The sequence below is a fragment of the Lissotriton helveticus genome, chromosome 4_1, assembly GCF_964261635.1.
Source record: "Lissotriton helveticus chromosome 4_1, aLisHel1.1, whole genome shotgun sequence".
Lineage (NCBI taxonomy): Eukaryota > Metazoa > Chordata > Amphibia > Caudata > Salamandridae > Lissotriton > Lissotriton helveticus.
The window spans coordinates 1,685,649,864-1,685,673,411 of record NC_136063.1 but is presented as its reverse complement, the minus strand read 5'-3'; the positions used below and the strand labels follow the sequence as shown (position 1 = coordinate 1,685,673,411).

Here is a 23,548-nt window from a genome sequence, read left to right as displayed (position 1 = left end):
AGAAAGAAAGCATCACATTACATGTCAAAATATGCCTACTCATTTGTGACACCAGTTTTGAGTATACATCTGTCAAAGCTTACATTTGTACAGAATAGTTAACCCAAAACCTGGATATCTATCAGGGTAAAGAAGAAAAAAAAAGGCTTCCTTTGCGTCCTTTTTTATAAATGATCAAGAGGTTTAAAGCATAATGATTACAGTACAAGAAACATGAAAGAATATCCAAAAGCGAATTTCATAACATGCAAAAGAAACGGAAAACAGTATCTGGCAATGTTTTTTAAAGCACAAGCGGACATTAAACAGCTCTTCTAACAAATGTTATTTAGCACTGTATTTTGACAGTAGAACAAATAAGGCCTTCTAAACCTGACCTGATTACTTCTGTTTACATTTCATCCCTGAACAAAGACAGTTGTAAATTAAATCCTACCTCCACGTATCGTTTGCCACATTCAGCCCTTTTGAGCCTTATCCTTACAATATACTCGTTAAGGGTATTTTTTAAAGAGTTCATGTTAAAAAACAATTAGGCGGATTGTCCTTATGTTCTACACACATCTAAAGCTAGAAGATTTGAGGCATTATTTTATCTATTCTTTGATGGAACAGACTGAATGTGCTGGTTACCGCTAGGCATTTTGGAAACCGCTATAGGGACACAAGGTCATAACATTTAGAATGGGATGTGTAAAATGTGCATATGTGACGTTCTTCATCAGCATCAAAGCAGCACCCCAACACATTTAAACAATAAATATTTATAAAGTGACCATAGAGTAAGCCCTTTACGTAAGGAAGGAAGGGTAACAAACTACAATCTTGCTCTTTAAGGCATCTATAACGTGAGTAATTATATGGCACTTGAGAACAAGGTTTAAGAAATACATAAAAAGGACCTGAGAAAGGCAATAGACATTTAAGTGATATGCAATTGATCCTGCTTCTAAACTATTTGCAGCTTTGGAATCTCTGAAGTCCCAGTTTCACATTTTTCAAGCATCTTCATTTCAAATTTCCAGTAGTAAAAATATTGCTAGCTTGCACTCATCTATTCCAATATATACACATTATGTTCCTGGACAATGATTACTTACATTAGGAAACACATCACTATTGTACATTAGTTAAAATGTACCACATATATTTTCTTTTCTAAAAAAAATATATATTTGCAAAGTAGTTCTTTTGGTTTGCTTTAAGTATTATATTTACGGTCACTCTGTTGGCACATTCCATCCAAACGTATAAGTCATTTTTTCTGCGAGAGCAGGGCATTTTCCGCAACATAGATGCTTCTTGGGATACTCTAATGTAGTCTAGATTATAATAATGTGCGAGTGTTACATCCATGTGCAGAACACGAATCCCTCTTCAGGAACCGAGACTACGTGACGAATGTGCTTTGGTTAGTGTCTCAAACCTGGACCACGTTTATCGACACATTATTTGACAAGGTTCAGCACTCTCGATCAAGGACGAGCACAGTAAAACAATTATACTATCAACAGCAATGGCATCTGTCCTTTGCTGACATCTGCCTTCGCTTCTGCCGTTGCTGTTTTTTTTTTATAAAGCATGTTCACCACTTTCAAATAAATGACATTTAGCATTTTCTTTAGTTTGGTGTGCACAAAATCTATTTATATCTATACAAGTGAGGAGAAAATGCTGATGCTTATTCTTCAAAATATACATTTTAAAATGTAAACCCTTCCTTGTAGGAAATCAGACCTGGCATAGTCAGGCTCCAAGATATCATTCCTTGGCTGGCAGGGGCCTGTTACGAAGAACATAACTCTACTGTGCAGTGAGGTTGCAAAGTATATGAAAAACAAGGCTCTTTTCATGGTTCCCTTTACCTTCAACCTTGCATACAGAAGGCGACGATATCTGTAAATGCAGGTGGTAAGTAGTGCCAATCCTTGTAAAAACTCAAAGCAGAATCTAAGGGTCAACCATGAAAAGCACTGTGTAAATGTGAGACTATTCATAAAAATTGAAGTATTTGAGCACGCAACCAAGAGACTTGGTATTGCACCAGTAGGCTTTTAAAACCGATGGGAAGAATGTAGTTGTGTGCGGAAATATTGTAAACAAATAGCTACTTTGTTGGGATTCAAGTGAATATTGCTAATGTACTTTGCAGACTTTCAAATATTAATCTTGATTTCAACATACTGAACATACAGTCATTTCATAAGGGCACCCTGATGATTTTGAGCTAAACGTCTTATAGCAAATTCTTGTTACATTGCACTAGCCTATACTCCGTTTAATTAATACATAAATTATTTAATTAAGAAAGTTACTTGCACATTGAATAGACAAGTGTCTTACAAATGTTATTGAGGGTCTGATTGCTGTGCCTGTTGCTCTGTGTTTAAGTACCTCTGTTACACTGCGTGAAACACTGATGAAGCCACATACTTATATGAGCACTTAGTCCTTAAATGGATTAAATGCATCATCCAGTTTTTATAACCAATGTCTTGGCTTCAGACATTGTTGATAGCGCATCTCCTTTTCGCATCCCAGTTCTAATTATTATTGCCATTAATTTAGATGGTATCTTGTGCCTTTTCTATCAAAGATGGATAGGTGTATTTAAACATCAACTGCTAGTGGGGAAAGAAAATGTCACTTGCCTAGTAAGCTTCAGTTTGTAGCATGTAGTGCTGTAGATTTAATTGCTCTTGCTATCTAGTATTGGGTTTTGACGTGCGAAACTTGTTTTTCCTCGAAGAAGTCTTTCGAGTCTCAAGGTATAGTGACTCCTCTATTGCCTGGTAATGTGCCTGGGCTCCATTGTTAGATTGTTTTCCTGAGTAGCAGGTATGGATAGCATGGATCACAGACGTGGAAGAAGATGACCATGCAAGTAAATATAGAGTATGAAAAAAAGAAAAGCATCTGCAACGGAAGGCTTTTGGGGAGCATGGTGGGTGCATGTGAATCTACATCACCACAAGCCACAAACAGATGCAGGCTAACATTTTCCGTTTGAGGCATGTGTAGCTGTAGATACACATGCTCTTCATAGACTGTAAATCAGTTCTTACCTAAGAGGTGGTTAGCCAGAGGGTGTTTCAGAAGATTGAAAAAGTGTACGTAGTACAGCCTGGCCAATATGAGCCTGCTGGAATGCGAGAACATCCACACAGTAGTGATTGGTGAAGGTGTGTGGGGTGGACAGAGTATCTGCCTTAAAGATTTCAGCTATTGGGATATTACCCAGAAAGGCAATGGAAGGTACTTTCTTATGTGTTGAGTGCAGCCTAGGTGGAGCAGGGAGATGTATTTTGGTCTTGGCATAGCAGGTTTGAATTAACTTGCCTAACCACCGAGCTACTCTGCTTTTGAAATGGTATTGCATTTGTGTGGTTAAGGAAAGACTGCAAATAGTTTTTTTGTCTTATGAAATGATTTTGCCCTATTGCTGTAGTACATGAAGGTCCTTTTACCGTCTAGTGCATGGCAGGCTCTCTCTGCTACTGAATCCAGGTGTGGGAAGAACACCAAGAGCTCAATTGTCTGGTTGAGGTGGAAAGGAGAAACCACCTTGGGCCGAAACTTTGGGTTAGTTCTGAGGATTACTTTTCCATTGTGAACCTGGAAAAAGGGTTCTTCTAAAATGAGAGCTTGGAACTCACACGCCCGAGAGAAGTGACTACAACTAGAAACACAACTTCCCAAGATAGGAATTGGGGATGGCAAGAGTGAAGGGGCTCAAAATGGGGGTCAAAGAGTCCAGGTAGGACTACGTTGAGATTTAATATATGGGCCATGGGTCCCCTGGGGGGATAACCCTTTAAAGACCTTCCATAAAGACTTTAATGACAGGGATTCTAATAATGAATCGTGTTCCCTGTTCTGCAATTAAGCTGCAACTGCAGCCAAATGTAAACAAATGGACGTATAAGCGTGACCTGAAAGTTTCGAATTAAACAGGTAGCAAACAATGTTTTGCACAGTTGGATCGAGTGGGTCAATGTGTTTGGGTAGACAGTAATGAACAAACCTTTTCCACTCTGCTGCACAGCAAGCTTGTGAGGTGTGGCAGTGAGCCTTTAAGGATGGACATACATTCCAAAGGTAGATGGAGGTAACCAAACTCTAGGACCTCAGGAAATAAATTGCAAGATTGAGCTGGCCGGGGTTCAGGTGCCTTACTGTGCCCTGGTGTTGAGTGAGAAGGCTTGACCAGTCTCTCAAGACGGACCACAGACAACTCGAGAAGGGTCATGAACCACATTTGTCTGGCCCATGTGGGAGCCACCAAGATGAGGTTGAGATGTTTGCCAAAGCCTCTGAACCGTGTTCAGAAGTGGTGAGAGCAGTTGAAAAGCATAGGCAAATATCTCTGACCAGTTCATTCATAGTACATTGCCCATAGACTGTGGGTGCTAAACCCTGGAGGAGAAGCTTGGGCATTTGGCTTTTTCGCCAGCTATGAACAGATCTATGTCGAAGAATCCCCAACGCTGAAAGTACGAGAGTAGTACCTTGCAGGTGGAGTTCCCACTCATGGACTTGTTACCATATCCTGCTGAGCAGGTCTGCAAAATCTTTGTCCATTTCTGGAAGGTACTCTGCTAACTAATGTACTCTGTGGTGAATCGCCCAACACCAAGTGCTGTGCTCTAACGCAGGGATTTGGGGAGAGAGCGTGCCTCCTTCTTTCCCAAGGTAGTACATGGCAGTCATGTTGTGAGTTCTGACTAAAACACCCTTGTGATGTACTTGGCAGAAGAACATCTTTAGAGCTAATTGGACTGCCTTTAACTCTAGGCAATTGATGTGGAAGCCCTGTGGAAAGGGTGTCAACATTCCCTGAATGGTCACATCTGCAGATGTCAGCCCATGAGAGAGACATCCATGGTAATGGTCATTTGGGAAACCAGATCTATAATGGGCCTGCCCTGCCAACAGGTTGTTGCTGTTCTGCCATTGCAGAGAGCACTGGGTGCTGCCAAAATCATCACCTGATCTTCCCAGAGACCCTGCACTTGTGGCCACTGGGCCACAAGGCACTCTTGAAGTGGACGCATATCTAAGCGAGTATGGGAAACTATGGTAATGTAGGAATCCATTATGCCAAGGAGGCGCATTACTGTCCTGATGATTAGGTGGCAATTTGGCTGGAAAAGATGCAGCAGAAGCTGGAAGGCTTGAACCTGTGCAGCGCTGGTGTAAGCTTTTCCTGTTAACCAAATTGAGAACAATCAATAGGAAGGGCTGTATTTGGAGGGGCTGGAGATGGAACTTGACCACATTGATTGTGAAACCTAGATAGTGTAAAATGTTTAACGTTATCTGGGTGTGGGCCTAGAACTGCTGCCTGCATGCACTCTTTATCTGCCAGTAATTAAGGTAAGGGAAGATGTGGATGTTGCTCCTCTGAAGATGAGAAGATACCACTGCAAGGCATTTTGTAAAAAGACTGCCGGTCGTAGTTAACCCTGAAGGGCAGGACTTTGAACTGGAAATGCTGTCCACTTACCACGAATCTGAGGTAGCTATGGTGAGAAATGTGTAAATAGATGTCCTTCAGGTCGAGGGCAGTCATTCAGTTGCTGTGATGCAGCAAAGGAATGGCGTCTTAAAGTGTGCCCATGTGGAAATGTTCCAACAGGATATACTAGTTGAGGGGACCGTCGAAGATGGGCATGAGGGACCCATCTTTCTTGGGATTAGAAAGTAAAGGAGTACACCCCTTAGTAGGAGCGCTTGTACTTCCTCTTGTAGGAAGCGCTTATGTTCTTTGGAGAGGGAGCGTTTGCGCAGGGGGGGGGGAGGACTGTTTGGTGGTGGAGCAATGAGTTTTAGTCAGTAACCCTGCTCTACAATGAAAACGGTCCCTTGATCTGAAGTGATTGTTTGCCAGCAAGTGAGGAACTCCTGCAGTCATCCCCAACAGGTGTTGTATGGTCTAGGAAAGTCATTGTTTGGTGGAAGCAGATCCCTTTGCTGCACACCCACTACCCCTGCATTTGGAGTTATTACCTCTATAGGCACCCCTGTAGTAACCCCTGAAGGGTTGCGGATGCCTCTGATAGGAGGTGGAAGCCTCCGGAAAGGTGGCTTAAGCGCCATCATAAAACTGGGTCCTACGAAAAGACCCACGGGTGATGAGAATTGAAGATCCCCTATTGTCTTAGATATATCTTTCTTGATTTTCTCTAGCATCTGATCAGCCTGTGGCCCAAAGAGGTGTTTCCTTTCAAAGGGCAGTTTGATCAGATGCTGCTGGACTTTTGGCTTAAAGCCAGAGACACGGATCCACGCATGACGGCAAATGAGAATGCTTGAGGGAATGCCTCTGACAGCAGTGTCATTCACGTCCAGGACACACCTAATGGTAGTATTAGATATAGTCAGGCCCTCTGCGACTAACTCTTGTGCCAGCTGTGTATATTGATCCGGGAGGGGCTGGATCAGGTCGCCTTTCTAATCCCACTGGGCCGTATCATACCTGGAGAGTAAGCTGACACAGTTGGTGATATGCCAAATGGGTGGCAGATATGTGGCCACTCTTTTGCCTGCCACGTCGATGTTCTTACTCCCTGTCTGGCGGTGGGGCATCACCAGTACCTTGGGCATTAGCTCACTTAAGCGCAGTGTGCACAACCAAGTCTGGTGATAGTGGACTCCGTATGTAAGCTGGGTCAAAGGGGGAGGGCGTATACTTTTTATCCACCCTCTGAGTAACCACTCTGGGCTTCACAGGGTCCTTGGAGGTAACCTGAGTGTGCCTTTATGCATGGGGCGATATTGAAAGGATCTCGGAGTGTTAGAAAGTGTTTCAATGAGGAAGTCATCTTCCTCTGGGATTGTGTAATGGTCTACCCCGTAGAAGGTGGCTGCCTTGTAAATAACCTCATGATAACAGGTGGTGTTAACTGGAGGGGATGGATTTGCAGGTTACAGGTCATGGTCACTGTCCCCTTCGGGAACGATGTTATAATCTGCCCAGGGTTCAGAGGACCTGTAAGGCGAACGCTTCCCCCAAATAGAATGAATGTGGGGAACCCGCTGGCAATTTTGGCCTATGTGGTAGAGGAGGAGGAGGAACAGTGGAGGGGAGAGAGAAGGTAGAGGACTGATGCCCCTGTCCTGGTATTTCCTTGGCTTTAGAGGTGCTTAGGGTTACAGTGCGAGCTGCTCCTCAAAAGTAAGCTTTCTTTTGTAAGGAACAGTCTCCTGCACCTGTGGTGGAGGTGGTTTTGCAGAAATCTTGCACATTTGCAGGTGAATAAAAGGAAACTTCTGCCGAATGTCGAACTCCTCCTGGAGGAGCTGCAGAATAGGTTGTTCATGCTCCTCAGAGTCCGCAGAGGAATTAATTTTTATTGGTCTACTAAACGTCGAAGTAGGTTTCAGCCACAGTGCTGTTTCGGCTGCGACGTCCAGGAAGCCATCGGTGCAGAGGAAGGTTGGGTCTTGTGCAGCTGTTTCGGACAAGGAATAGAGTCAGAGTAGGATGCAAACACTTACGACGGTTCGGTGCAAGGCTGGGAGGCAGTGGCGCACCGAAAGGTTGCGGGCTGGTTGTGGGCCTGAAACCAGACCCCCCTGGAGATCGGTCTTCAACCTGTTGGTGGGGATCGATGTGAACCAGGTTGTAGAATCATTCTCATCTTGGGGACTAAGGGAGAACTTGTCTATTGGCTGGAGGGAAGTGGCTGGTCAGTGAAAGTGCTGGCTTCAACTTACTCTTCGATGTCTTCACCGAAGATGTCCGGGTGTCATCCTCTTGTCGCTGCGCCACTATGCATTGAGAAAGTTAACGATCGCGCCTGTACCTGAGAGTCTTTTTTAAGTCAGAAAGCGAGGCATGTGGTCAGAAGGTCTCATCGTTTTCCAGCGAAAAGCAAAGGCTGTAAATCTTGTGATGATCCATCCACAGGTACTTTTGAGTTACACTGTAGACAGTACTGAAAGGGAATCCTTTCCATCATGGTCTGTACATTCTCGAGGATGAAGACTGATAAAAAGGCCCCAAATGGGGCATTAATGAGATCCTGGACGCAGAACCGACAGAGGTGAACCAACTGCAAAAAAACAAATTGTCTCTTGCCAACAGGAGTGGAAGGCCCAGACGATGTGCACCATGTGGCGTCAACCCAGAGCTTTAGCGATGCACGTCCGAAGAAACAATCTAACAATGGAGCCAATGTACATTACCAGTCATAGGAGTCACTATACTTCATGACTCCAAACACTTCTTGAGGAAAAACAAATTGCATACGTTTGAGCCCCACACTAGATAGCATGAGTGAATGGCTCTCAATGGGCCCTAGATGGCAGGAGGAAATGAATGATTTATTTGTAGAGCACACTGCTGTCTAACAGACATCTTGAAGTGTGCAGAGCAAGTGTATCTACAGCTACACATGCCACAAACTTTGTATTTCAGTTGTGAAAATTATTTTTGCATGTCCTGTTGAATTCAACTTCTCAAAACATTTCTAAGTGTTGGATCGTTTATCATTGTTTGTTTCAGGAGTACCGTAGACCATGCAATAAAATAAACTATTCATATACGTTGCGTATTGGTGTGGTTGGTTTCACAACAAACAATCAGTAGTTAAATGGTGTTATATGAGTGGGAAACTATAAAGACCTCCTCAAGAATGCACCGAAACCAAGACTGCATAAATGTATGTGTTATGAAGGACTAACAGTGTGAGCTATATTATTGTTTGGAGAGAAGCTAAAAGACAAAGAACAGAAAACACCCCAAGATGTAGACAAATTGTAATTCTAAGTTGAAACTGAGCAAAGACTTTTTGGTAAACAATTAATTAGACCCTGGTTCAAAAAGGTAATTTAAACGGCAGTTCATACTTTAACGTGACTTGACACCAATTGTTCTATAACACAATACAAAATATCTTTTGTAAACAGTGCTGTTGACTGCTTCCATACGCTTGAAATTTTACAATTTTATTTTATCTCGTGTTCTGCATGGAGGACCTGATCTCAAGATGACATGTAAACTAAATCTTTTTCTCGAAGCAATTAAATACCCTACAGGAGAGAACCGATAGACTTTAATATTTGATTTGGATGTCTTTGGTCGCCCTTCTGTTGCTTGGTGCACTGTTGAACAATTCAATGGAAATGAAGAGATTATTAGTCAAGGAGCTGTTGCAATGCTACTGAGAAGTAATTGGAACTTCCAAAAAGTTTCCGTGCAGACCAAGCCCGTGCTCCGATTGTCGAAGAACTGCAGAGTCTGCATTTAGTTCTAACTCAGCAACTGGAGTCAGGCCAACATTTGTTCTAGTGATCTCTTCGCAGTTAGAAGAGGTCTGTGGCTTGCTTTGCATTCGTTTGGTTTCTTGGGAACCGTTTAACACAACATTGTTTAACTGATGATAGTTTAGATTGGGTTGACCCATTTCTGCTGTGGAATCATTGCTGAGCACTGTTTTTCCAACTGCGTTTGTTGTCCCCGAGAGAAAATGCTGAATGTACTGAGCACTCAACACCTCCTCCTTGAGGTTCATTGTGTTGGGCTCTGCAGTTCTAATTACAGTGGCAATGACCGTACCGGGATGTTGTGCTATTACAGATTGTCCATTGCCATTGAGGGCCAGCATTTGTGCTAGGCTATTTATTGAAAACTGTGAATCGGCATTGATATATGTTGTGAAGTTATTATCAGTTGATGCTAGACTGCTCAAAAACAACTGATGGCGTGGTGTTTCTTGTCCTCCTTTTGGCGGCGGTAAGGCTGCTTGAAGAAATACTCCGTCTTGTAATTCGTTGGAGGATGGCATGGGTTGCATCACTGCTTTGTTAGGCGATAGGTTGATGGGGTTACTGGTCACCCTGAAAGTTGCAAGAGAGGTAGGTTGTATAATATCCTGTGGACCTGGTGAAACCATCTCTAGGGAACTGTATAAATGAAAAACAAAGTGTGTACTTTAGAGAAACATGTAATAAATAACACTGATGACTCAAAGTTCAAGATTTGTACATCTCTCTGATAGGTTTTTAGTACACAGTGATCTGATTTAAGCAGAAGCCTATTTTGTACATTCGCCCAATCAGTAGTAAAACAAATTGTATGTTTTTTCTATTCGCAGGTAATTTGGTTGCATTTTATGACCATTTAGCAGCATCCAATTATTTCCCCCGTCTTTATGTAAAGATTATAAAGAGCAAACAAAAGCAAATCGAAAACATCCACATGCTTAAAGTACATGAAATAAACAACCTTCACACACATCGAATTGTATAACTAACCTGTTAACTTGTTCAGCTTTCTTAATAGGATTTAACTTGTAGTACAGTCAGTGAAATTTCAATCATGCCTGACATGTTACCAAGTCTCTCGTGGCCTTACCGGTCTTTCAGATGTATTCGCCCATCAAGAAATAAACCCATTTCCCGACAGGATAAAGTCTCCATCTAGAAATAAAAGTCTTCTAAATAGCACATGGTCAGGAGAGCCCTGTATCTTTCATGTCCAGTGATCTCAACATTCCTGCTAGAAGGAAGTGTACTTCCATTGTACTTCTGTGAGACATCAGGGCTATGCTGATGAGAGGCACCTCTCCTGGCGAGAGTGGCCACTGCCCTCTCGACCCAGGCTGTGAGACTGACATTGGTGGTAGCATAATCAATAGTCTGAGGTGAAGCCTTAGTACTTGAACCCAAATGAAGGGAGGACCGGTCAGCTCCATTCAGGTAAAGTTTGTGCATTCACATATTACTCGGCTCCTTTACCTCCACAATTTCTGAGCCATACATGAAGATTGTATGCACATGTGTTAGTTTAACCTGCGTACCGGCATCGGTGAATGGTGGAGTTCCTCACCTGAAGCTGCCAATATGGAGCTTGCACTTACTTATCGCCTATCTCCCTCTCCAAAGCGATTTGTCAAAGTATGTTGACGGAAGCCCCTTTAATCTAGTCCCAGTGATTATTACCCACCCCACCTTTTCCTGTTTATTTGGAAATGTCCAGAGCCATTCTTCAACTGGTCCCTGGAGGGCTGCATGAGCAGAACAGGAGGTGATGGCGTAGTCATCTTACCCCTACAGTTTTCGAGGAGCCCTAGAAATGCAAAAGGTACATGCCACCTTTGTTGGGATGGGAATGTCCCTTACATGTTGTAGACTTTTTGTGACGCCTGCCCTGCGTGCCCAAACTGCGTGTATCAGTTACCCTGCTTATTCCATTTTGGTCTCAGCTTCACACTAATCCAGTGTTTTTGTAAAGAGTGTGGCTTGCCTTTGAATAATGATGGGTTCTGGACTTGTCCTGAACCTGGAGGGGGCTAACAAGTGAACCCTCAGTGACAGCAGGACTATTGTTCCTACCACACATTTGCACACATGTAGCGCAGTGGTGGCTGATGTCAGATTTGTTTTGTAGTGATTGCACTCCGACCAGGCCTTTTTCCTAGTCATGTGTTGTGCTGGTCATGAGGAACCCAGAATCCTAGTGCCGAGATGTACATGTGTACATGAGTGACCGAGTGACATAGGCCTATGTTTTACATTATGTATGTCTTACTTGTTCATATGCACAAGATGGAGGTGAGGGACGTTTCCAGATGGTGGAAGTGTCTTGCTGAAGTTCTCGAGACTTGAGGGGATGAACCCAGAAACTGAAAAGTGGCAATAGGAAACAGGCTTGCCCATAAAAAATCAATTCGGTCCTCTGATACAGCAGTCTTCCTGAGTCTGTCATTTGGTGGACGCACACGTGAAGCGTGGGACTGCAGTATCTGTTATCAGGGTGTTACAATAACAGATGTGCCTATTAATAGACTGCGTCCTGCTCACACCTCTTGTTGGTGCATCCTGCTATCAGGAGAATCACCCAAGACAAAGGAAGCCAGCCCAAGGAGGACTCATGAAAAGGGAACTGACCCAAACCGGTTCCGACAAATCAGAATGGGGATCCACAGCCCCATCTGTCATCGCTATATACATGAGCTGTTGACCTACTTTTTATTCCAGTTCCAAGTTCTCTTCAACAGTGGAAAGAGTAAACTGTTTCAGATTGCGTCTAACCCCTTAAACCTTGTAGGGTGGCTAATATTGCAACGGTGTAACATTTGGCAGATGAAGTTCAGACATGCATGCTTCACCTGAGAGATGACCAAAACCAATTGGTTACAAATATTTGCCAAGAATAATAAAGAAAATGTGTGGCACCTTAAGAACCTGAGCAGAGCGAGTAGAGCCCAGAGTGGATCGTGCAGCACCTTGGGACACTGGTGGGACAAATGCTGGCAGATAATTCTGGGGATACATTGCCTGCTGCTTTAGACTCTGCAGCTGAGAGCATGGTGTTCTTCAGAGCGCTGGCCGCTGCAGAGACCATGCCTGGTTCGAGGGATGATTGTGGTGGAAGCGCACAAGAACTTCTTTCCATAATGTCTCCATCACACAAAATGTCTGGTAGGAGTAGCGAAGAGAGGGACATCCAAGTATGAAGTATGAATTACAGGGAACATTTTTGAAAACAAATTCAGTGGCAGAAAATCCCCTTTGGGGAACTGTCCATGATGGTTCAACCCGCATCGTGGCTATAGGTAAACGCCGGAAGGAGAAAGGAGGCAGAATAAACCCCCCCCCCTCTGAGATTACTTTAACCTAATGACTGGCTTGTTGCAAATGCTCCAGAAGATAGACAAAAATACAGCTACCTTTAACTTCAAACTTGAACAATTACCATAAGTAAGTGAGGCTAAGAGCTGAACCTAAAAGCTAAACAACTCTCCGCGTCCAGTAGCAATAGTGGCAGTGACAATCCAGGGTACATTACAGACAGAAGGGTCTATTTTCCCATGGACCTGGTGCCTAGCTTTGTGGTGGGAGTTGATACAGAGAAGTGGTTGAAAGCCTATCAGGTAGCTCTGGCGATGCATAGGGTCCCTGAGGAGGATTGGGGTGCCAGTCTCAGGGGGCATATACCCACTGGGGGGAGGGATTCCTTGTTGGCCTTAAGGAATGGTGACAGGATTAAGTTACCCACTCACTCACAAAGAAAGCCCTCATCAGGAAATATGATTTCATCCTTGAAAAGTACAAGTTAAAGCTTAGAGGCACCCAGGAGAGGTCAAGCCAGTCCTGGGTGTAGTTTGTAGATTACTCCAAAAAGGCACTAGATAGTTAGGTAAAGGGCAGAGATGTGAGTAAGTATAGTGAACAGTACACTCTTTTTTCAGTCATTGTTTTTCAGAGCTGCACCAACACCCCATTAATTCCAAGCTCTCTGTTCTAAGGGAACTTGCAAAGGAAGCGAACCACTGGCTCAGCATCAAGGTCTAAAAGAAAGTGCCTAGCCGTGATCCAACAAGGGTGGTTCAAGCCTCCCCACCCCCCCAGGAGAGTGCGGGAAAGGTCCAAGATGACACAGACACGTCCCAGAATAAGGTGGTGGGGAGGAGGGTTTCCATGCCCCTTCTGAAAAACAGAGGGAAAGTTCTGGTGGGCAGTGACCCACAGCACCCAATTTCCAACCCCAGTGCTTTGAATGTTAACAGTTTGGACACAAGCAAGTGAACCCAGTCAACCCTAAGAAACCACCCACTGGTGGAAAGTCAGTCCTCAGGAGAAGAATGTTGAGCATGCTCTAGTATCTCTTAGTTGGGTTGACGCAGTTTAAGCTTGGGATCCCTGAGGGTGGGAGTCACCACTTCCACTGGATCACAGTGAATGGAGGGCTATAAATATTCTGAGAGACACTGGTGCTAGCCAGATCATGGTGGTGGAAGGTCTGGTTTCCCCAGATTAGTACCTGCAAGGAAATGTGGGTAGGATAACCTAGGTCAGAGGCTGGACTTTGTCCACCCTATGGTTCTGGTAAGAAAGTGGCCCAGAAGAGGGTCACATTCAGTCCCCAGATGCCCAACGACCACTGTGTTCGAAAAGCTGGAGAAATGGTCGTCCAGGGAGCGCTGAAAGCGCAGGTTGCTGGGGGTACTACTCCTAAACGGAGAGTACGGAGGCTCTGATGGAGGTACAGGGGGTGGAGACAGTTCATGGTGAGAGGACCTGCAGATGTTATGTTAACAAGTACGGACAAAGCCCTGCCCCCTTTGGATTTTAGCTTAAATCTGGGTTGACTCAAGTTGGAGGCTTTGCCCGAGCGCAAGGCTCTACCTGGGGTGTACTTCCTCAAGCGCTCTTTGATGTATTCCGGGGCTCTGCCAAAAATGGCTTTATGGGCCATACAAAGACATTTAAACTGCACTCTGAGTTTGACGGGCAGCCAATGCAGCTTTCGAAGTAAGGGGGCAGCATGCAAATTCCTCGGAAGGGAGTAAATCAGCCTGGCTGCGTCGTTCTGTACCACCTGCAGTTTCCTTAAAAGCTTCTGCGGGAGGCTAGGATACAAAGCATTGCCGTAGTCCAATCTCGAGATGACCGTGGCGGACACTATAGATTGCAATGTGGGGGCCGATAAAATGGGTACTAACTTCCGGAGTTGCCTAAGCACCCCGTGCAAGACCCCACCACTGCCAAGACTTGGGGAGCCATAGTAAGGTCTGCATCAATCTTCAACCCCAGGCTTTTGCCCACCCTTCCAGGAATAGGTGTAGTCCCTAATTCTGGGGGCCAAAACAACTCACCCCAGGGGTTTACTTGATTGGTGACGACCAACACCTCAGTTTTTTCGGCGTTCACTTTCAGGAGGTTGTTGATCATCCAGTTTACAGTGAATCTGAGCCGATTCCTTACCGATTCCTGTGCTTCCCTAGTGTCCTCCAGCTGAACCAAAAGCTGGGTATCATCAGCATAGTTAAAGATTTGGCAGTTCCTATGCATTAACTCCCCCACAAGAGGTTGGAGATAGATGTTGAATAGCAGGGGGGATAGTGCGGACCCCTGGGGTACACCCCAGGCCACTGCACTTGCCTCCGATAGCTGCTCTCCCAACTGCACTCTCTGGGTCCGACCCGTAAGAAAAGATTCAAGCCACTTGAGTGCTTGCCCTGTTATTCCCAGCTTCGCGATACGGTCCAGCAAGATGGTATGGCTGACCGTATCAAACGCCACTGACAAGTCCAATAGAATCAGGGCACAAGGTTGTTTATTGTCTGCCCGGACTCTCAGCTCGTCAGCAACTGTGGCCATCACCAGTTCTGTACTATGTTGTGTCCGAAAGCCCACCTGCCTTGCGTGGAGTAGACCGTGTTCCTCCAGGTAACCGGCCAGTGAGTTCAGAACATGCTTTTCCAGGGGTGGCCAGTTCTGACAGACGTGTTGTGCAAGACAAGGAAAACCCTAGATTACGTAGATACCTCGGTATGTCATGTTATTAGGAACAGCGGTCCACATGGTTAACATAATGACAAAAGAAATGAAGATTCTATACCTTTTTCTAAACTTTTATATTATTCGTAAATAGTCAACTTATATCCAATTATAAATAGTGGGGAGAGAAGGTAGAGGGAGACAAGAATAGTGTTCTGAGAGAGGGCGAGGGGAGAGGAGGGAACCAGAGGGTGGATGGGGTTAAGGCAGACCAGAAAGAAGGAGAAAAACATTTGAGGATCGTGAAGGGAGACCGGAGGGAAGGGGGAACGGACAGAGGTCAAGCAAGATGGCGGGTCCGGGTCGTGGGTATCGACCGAGGCCAACAACAAAATGGAGGGAAGCACAAAAGTAAAAAATCCATAACGAAGAACCAGAGAGCAGGATTTAAGTGCAAAGAGTCAGAGGGAGGATGCAGCCACAAAACCAAAGGCGGGCGGAAGGCTGTGGAAGGCGTGCAGAGGCTCAGGACCACAGGGGCATCAGTGTTGACAATCCGCAGGGTGTAGCTCCCGCACCCCCATACCTGGAAAGGACTCACGGGTCCCAGAAGTCGGAACTGAGGCGGCATACACCCAAGCAGACAGCCAGTATGGTGGAGGCAGCGAGGCAGCAGCGGTGACTGGGAGAGCGAGCCGGCCTTAGATCGGTAGATTGCAGGCAGGAATTCGGGTCCACCGTGGCACTCACCCTCGATACAGCTCATCGCTGTAGGTGATCAGGTGTCGGGGCAGACAGCTACTACCGACCTAGAGGGCAGGGGGACGGTCCGGAAGAGTGAAATCTCGCTCTTAATCAATCAGCCGCCATCTGGAGTTTTGCGATGAAGACAGAGCTGCACCAAGGCTGTTCCAATTATCATCAATTCGCAGTGATTCGTTCCGAGGGAGGCAGTAGAGGGAGAAAACAGCAGCAGCCGGACGAGAAATGCCATGCCCCAATGTCTGGCTGGGTAGGTGGCGGCTGCGGGAGAAACCCGGGTCAGACTCCTCTTTAGTCGTACCAAGCGGCTCCACCGGGCATCGGCCATGTCGTCTCGATGTCCGCAGTCTGGATACGGGAAAAATTACGGGGAATAAGGGGGTTTATGAAATTAACCCTTGCCCTGCCACCCTTGCTGCCATTGGAGAGTAAATTACACATTTTCATCATATGGCATCACAGGAGCCACTTGTCGAAGTGCCATATAGCAAGAACGTATGGAGAGGGAGGACGCCAAGGATGTAGTCTGCCTGCCAAGCTGAAGTCGCCCTGGGCACATATATAAATTGTGAAAAACACCACCCCTGAGGGTTCCGAACATTACAACACCCCTGGCATACTGCTCAGCTTCATGGACTTCCAAACATGCCTTTATAATTACCGAAACTCTGCTATGGCAGAAGAGATAGCAGAATTCTTTGAGGCTATGGACCTGCAGTGGCTGTCCTTGGCCAGCAAGAGTATTTCGTATAGCCTATTACGATTGACGAATTCAAAGACTCCATATGTTCGCTCCCAAAAGGCAAAGCTCCAGGTGTGCATGGTCAGACAGATAAATTCTACAAGGAGTTCATAGACATTCTGGCACCACACCTCTATGCAGTATAGGAGGAGGTTATACTCTAAACAGACTTTGTCCCCCTTTCTAAGGGAAGCCTTTTTTATTGCACTATTAAAACCTGATGAAGTGCCAGAATACTACAGGTCTTATCAGCCGTTGTCTCTAATCAATAGTGATGCAAAGATTCTAGCTTAGATACTGGGGACCAGGCTGCACCCACTACTCCCTAGTCTAGTATTACCGGACCAATCAGGCTTCATACCAGCTCATTAAACGACGCATAAGCTGCGCACCTTCTTCACATTATTACAGCAGCTGAACCCCTTGCTGAAGGCATCAGCAGTCCTTTTGGATGCACTTAAAGCCTTCGATTCCATTGAATGGGAATATATGTTCACAATTCTAACCCATAAGGGGATCCCCCTGACATTTTGTATGTGGATTTTCTTACTATACCCTAACCCTGTGTTAGATTTGAGGTTCTCTAGTTGACAGAGATGGTACATTTGACCAAATAGGGACCCTTGCGTCTAGTCAGGGTAAGGGGGGTACATTCCTAAAATACCCCTGCTCACCCCCTTGGTAGCTTGGCACGAGCAGGCAGGCTTATCTCAGAGGCAGTGTGTAAAGCATTTGTGAACACATACAGTGACAGTATTTTTATATAGACTTAACACAAGACCACAAACAACAAAAATCCACAATACTGTACTTCAAAATGGTAGACATAGCTCAGTTCTCTTTAGATGTAAAATGAGACACTGAGTTCAATGTACCTTTGGGTGTGTAACGCTATACAACGAAAGTGTTGCAGGGAAGGTGATACGTCGGTTCCTTACACGCAAGAACGGTGATGCGTCGGGTCCCTACTGCTGCGTAGGGGATGCGTCGGTACTTCTCCATGTGGGGAGGTGATGCCTTGGTTTCTTACTGCGCTTCTGTGGCGATGCGACCAGCAGTGCCATGATGCGATGAAGATCCGGTGCAATGAAACATCTTGATGCGACAACGATGCGTGTACACCAAACGGCGACTCAGCGATTATTCTGGGCTGCGACAGCTCCTGCGACAAGCTTCTCCACTGATGCAACAGCGTCTGCTGCGATGGCGACACTCTTCTCTGGTGATGCAAGGCGCTTCGGGTGACGCAATGGCAACAGCGGCAGCATGCTTCTCCGGTGATGCGCCGGTGTCTGCTGCGACAGCGACACTCTTCTCCAGTGATGCGACAACGTTTGCGCCGGCGACACGCTTCTTCGTCTTGAGTCACTCTTTCAGCTCCCAGCAACACGCAGTCTCTCAGAAGGCCCAGCTCAACAGCAGGCACTTCAATTCCTAGCAAGGGAAGGCAGGGGAGCTGGTTGGTGAAGTCTGTTGTCCCTGAGACTTCAGCAGGAGGCAAGCTCTATCTCAAGCCCTCGGAGATCCTTTACAAGTTGATTTGAAAGTAGCACAAAGTCCTTTCTCCTTTCTTTGGCAGTCAGGCAACCAATGCAGGCCAATCCCCCAAACAGCACTCAGCTTAGGGGTTGTCTCCTCCTCAGTTTCCCTGTTTCCTCTCTTCAGCAAAGGTTCCTCTTGTGTCCCAAAAGTGATCTAAAGTTCTTGGGTCTGGTACTCAATATTTATACTGGCAAATCCTTTGTCCTCTGAAGGCAGAGGGTCTTGTACCCAGTCCAAACCAGTTCTGTGCAGTCCTGGAGCACTTTGTTGAGAAGGCACCTTCTTTCCTTTGACAGTGTGGGCCAGGGACATCAGACGCACCACAGGAGGTGGAGCCAGCATTGTGGAAGACAGGCACAGCCCTATTCAGGTCCCAGGTGCACTCCTCCCACCCATTTACATGCAGATCGCTCTATTCAGCCCTGTGCTGACTCACCCTGTCTCTTGGAATCCCCCGGCCGCCGTCAGTCAAACTCCAGACAAGGAATACACAACATAGCAGACACAGGCTTGGATAGTTAGGCAAGAAAATACCTACTTTCTAAAAGTGGTATTTTCAAACATAGAATGTTAAAACCACCTTCACTAAAAGATGTATTTTATAATTCTGAGTTCAGGCATACTAAACTCTAATTTCTACCTGGTTCCCTGAGTCAGTTAGGATTATAAGATGTTATAATCAAACTGCCCATTCTGGCCTATGGGGAACAGGTAGCCTTGCAATAGTGAAAAACGAAAATGGTTGTAATTCACTATTAGGACATGCCACACACACCAGGGCATGTCCTACCTTTTACCTATAATGCACCCTGCCCTTGGGCCTACCATAGGGGTAACTAATATGGAGAAAAGGGAAGGTTTAAGGACTGGCAAGTGGGTGCACTTGCCCAGTCAACATGGCAGTACCAGACTGCACACAGGCTCTGCAATGTCAGACCTATGACACACTTTTACAGGCTGCTTCTGTGAGTGGCACAACCAGTGCTGTAAGCCCACCAGCAGAATTTGGTTTACAAGCCCTGGGCACACTCAGTGCACTGTACTAGGGTCTGACAAGTAAACCATACCAGCCAATCATGGAATCACTAATCCATACATCAATTTACCATAGGGAGAGCCTATGCACTTTAACACTGATCAGCAGTGGTAAAGTGCCCAGAGTCCTAAAACAGTCAACAACAGGTCAGAAAAAATACAGGAGGAAGGCAAAAAGTTCAGGGATGACCCTGCAAAAAGGGCCAAGTCCAACACCGGTTAACTCAGGTGCATTTCAATGGTAACATGTCTGAGGTGATACTTATCTATAGGGGCACATGGCAGGAATGCCCTTTATCACCGATATTATTTGCAATCACTCTGGAACCTCTAGCATGTGTGATCCAGCAGCATTCAGCTTCCATATTACAATTCCTCCAGTGACCCCTTAGTATCTCCCTGTATGCAGATAATGTGGTGTTATACGTCAGAAACCCTACCACACATCTAGCGCCCGTAATACTGTAGTACATTAGGTTTGAGTGATACTCGGGCCTGAGCATTAACTGGTCGAAGTCGGTCATTTTAGCCTCTTACTCCTAATACACGATCATACCCACTGGACTTCCCTTTGGTTTGGAGCACGGACCCTGCTAAATAATTTGGAATCTGGATCCTTAGGAATCTAGAGTTGGTGATTTGCTATAACTATGGCAGGGCTGTCTCATAGTTGGAGGACCAAGTGCAAAGATGGTCCAGGCTACTGCTGTCTTTAGCAGACAGAATAGCTGTCATGAAAATGGTAGTGCTACCCAAATGTATCGACTTATTTATTAATATTCCTACAGTCCTGCCACAGCATTTTTTCAAAACACTCCGGGCACACATGATAACAATAACATAGGCAGGGAAGCAAGGATCCATTGGGACACGCTCCCACCCCCATTTAAACAGGGGGGGGTTAGTGTACCAGGCTTGAAAGGAATATGTTATTTAGCCTGTAAATATCTGTTCTTGGAATGTAGTGCTGTAGATTCACATGCTTTCCATAAGTTTGCCATCGGGTTGGTTACAAGTTGTTTTTGTTCCAAGAGGTTTTCTTCGATTCACAAGGCGGTGCGACTCCTATGTGGTAAAGTGCCCAGATTAAAAAAAAAACAGCAAAAACAAAATGCAGCACATTGTCAAAAACAGGTCAGCCGCAAAAAAGACAGGAAAAAAACACGCAAATGATACCAGGTCTAACAGAGATGTACAAGCCTCTCTGATGGATACGACCTTTGATGGCTTATGCCTTTTAGGTTAAAATATGGATTCTGCCTTGGACAACTTTAAAGAGTAGAGCAACGGTGCACTACCCCTGCCAAGCAGTTTCCGCATCAGATCAAAAAGTTTGGGGGCTACTCCAGGGAGAGGTCTTGTGAATAAGCAAAAATAACCTCCCCACCCAGTACAGCCATCAAACCCGTCCTTTTGAAGATGGAGTTCCGGCAGGCAGCGCACAAGTCGGCAGAGGCATAAGTCCTCCCGTTCTGCATCCCCTGCAGCAACAGCCACTTTAGTTTGCCCTTAGTGGTGCATACCCATCCTGTGGGGGTCAGGATTCAGCACTTCCTTCCCGGATGACTATCCATCACGTCTGACAGATGGGTCCTACAAATCGTTCGATGGCATGGCTGTGACCTACCATTTCTTTTTTTGCCCTACCAAATCCTCTCCCACCATCAGAGTGAATTTCGGAGGAACATCTGTTCATTCTGTTACAAGTAGTGTATGTGTTACTCTCCAAAGGTCGTATTGAGAGGGTTCCGGACTCAGAGGATTGAACTGTTATTCTTGCTATCTCCTTGTGCCGGAGGAACATAGGAAACTTTGAATGTCTTCCTGCAGAAGGACAAACTCAAAATGGTCACGCTGGTCCAGATCCCCTCTGTTCTGAAAGGAATTAGGCAATTAGATGGTGTCCTGGACCTGCATGAGGCATTTTGTCATACACCCATCCTCCGATACCCCCAGATATTATCTGAGGTTCATGGTAGGTCAGAGGTATTTTTTGTTTGCTGCGCTCCCCTTTGGCCTCACCAGTGTCCCTCTAGTGTTGACAAACGTGATGGTGTTTGTCACTGCCCACCTTCAAAGGTCGAAGAGGCCAGTTTTTCCCTACCTAGACCAGACCTGCTACAATCAGTCATAGGCCAAATCCAGAAGCCGAAGTAACACCTGACTCCTTAACAGAGGCTCCTGTTCATCATAGCTGTTCTGGATACCGTGAAGTTCAGGGCCTTCCCTCCACTACAATGAGCACAGGGCATTCAGGCTACGGTTCTGGGGTTTCTGCCTCAATCTGTGATCCCCATTATATCATAATGGGGTAACCCATGAATAGTCCACGGACCTGGGTATCAATCGGTATAGCAAAACAGTTGGTCCTGGACCAATTTATATACAAATTGACTTGTTTAATATTTTCAGTTTGAAAGACACATTACAATTGCATACGATTTGCATATGGTCATATAGTACATACAAATGCCACTAATGAAAATAGATTAAATAGGCACACTCTCAACCAATACAATGGCACAAATTTATTTAAGGAGAGCTGTTTTAATCACAGATACTCCTTAACTGAATAAATTGTCATATTCAATAAATCTAATATTCAATCAATATAAAGATTGCTCCAAAAGAGGGAGAAGAAAAAAAAAAGGGAGTGTGCTCATGTGTTGGCAGATAAATAGAGGGAAGAGGGAATTCAAAATTATATACAAGGTAGGCTTAGTTGCAAATTGTTGGAACCGGAGGTCTCTGGTTGGCACAGGTATGCACTTGTGACAAGCAGGGACCCTCAGCTACACGTCAGGGCAAGGGAACTACTCCTTCGAATAACCCCTGCTCACCCTCTAGGTAGTGTGGCGCGAGCAGACAAGGCTAATCCTCAGGGCGATAGTAAGTTAAGCATTTATGATCACACACAGTAAACCCACTGACCCACCACAAATGGACACCAGTTGTGTAGTTGTATCAAAAATACGTATACTTTATATAAAAGATAGATTCAAGCAGGATTATCACAAGACCATATAACATGTAACGATTCGAGGCCAACAGATGATACTTAGGCAAGCTTTAGTCTTTAAATGTTCGTTGTTCGGCAAGGTACGATGACAGGGAAATAAGAACGTTGCGGACCCTGGATCCGATATGAACTCGGGACGGAGTTCACGTGTACCTTGCTTGTGGAAGTCCGAGGCATTTCAGGCGCGGCTGGTGAGGGCGGACTCCGAACGAGGCCGACGGTTCTCCAGAGGATCTCTCCGGCTCAGGTCCCCCTCGAGGTGCGAGGTGGAGGAGCAGGACTGTGGAGGATTGCGGCGATCCGGGGTTGATGCAGCTCACGGGGCGAGGCGCCGTTCAGGCCTGCGGGGCGTACTACTTCTTAGCACGCTGGGTCGTACTCGTGGATCTGTGAGGGGCGTCACGTTCTACGGCAGACGGGTGCAACACCAGGCTTCCGGTATCACTGTACGGAGAGGCCTTTCTTGAGGTGCGGCACGGGTCTTGGTATGCAGGAGGGCAAAGTGAGACAGTCGGGTACGTTACGACGTACGGACCATCCAAGGCTATGGAATGCGCTCCGTGCAGATTCCGGCGGGAGAAGATGAGAGGTGCACAACGCGCTCCGTTAGCGGCGTAGTGACAGGAGAGCAGGCGGCCCGGCACTAAAGCGGAGAGCGACTCAGGGATGAGCGGGCTCTCTACGGCGGGGCGACCAGGCTCCGAGCTGTCACGACCTGGGAGGGGGCGAAGGCACCCGAGTCACAACTCCGGCGAGGGAATAAGAACTAAGGCCCAACAGTAGACGGGCACAAGCAGATAGAACCCAATGGTCCTGGGGTTCCGTTCAGGGGGCAAGCTCTCGATCAAGCCCTTGGAGATCGTTTCAGGCACAAGTCTACAAAGTCCTTTCTGGTCCTTTCCTCTCCGTTCTCAGCAAGGCACCACTGCAGGCCAGTCTTACAGGATTCAGACCGGTTTCCGTCCTTCAGCTTCTCTTGGTCCTTCTAGTCAGGCAGAGGTTCGTCGTGGTCAAAACTGGATCTGATTTGTAAGGAGCGGAGCTCCTATATTTATACTGCGATTCTTTTGTCTTTGCAGGCCAGGGGGCCTGAGCCTAGTTCAACCTGGTTCTGGAGTACTCGGTTTACAGGAAGCTGCCGTCTTCTTTCAGAGTGCGGGCAGGGACATCAGACGCTCCGCAGGGGGGTGGAGCCAGCATTGTGGTGGTGGAGCACA

The 23,548-nt window shown here is 46.0% G+C and overlaps 1 protein-coding gene across 2 annotated transcripts in view; it reads right to left on the bottom strand.

Moving 5' to 3' along the window:
- Positions 1-147: 147 nt before the first annotated feature.
- The window catches only part of ELF4 (E74 like ETS transcription factor 4), a 259,188-nt gene continuing 235,787 nt past the window's right edge, over positions 148-23,548 (bottom strand). For both annotated transcript variants that reach the window (XM_078688365.1, XM_078688366.1), the window contains one exon: positions 148-9,909. In XM_078688365.1, coding sequence (XP_078544491.1) covers positions 9,165-9,909 — 745 coding nt within the window. In that variant the 3' untranslated portion in view covers positions 148-9,164. The remainder of the gene's footprint in view (positions 9,910-23,548) is intronic.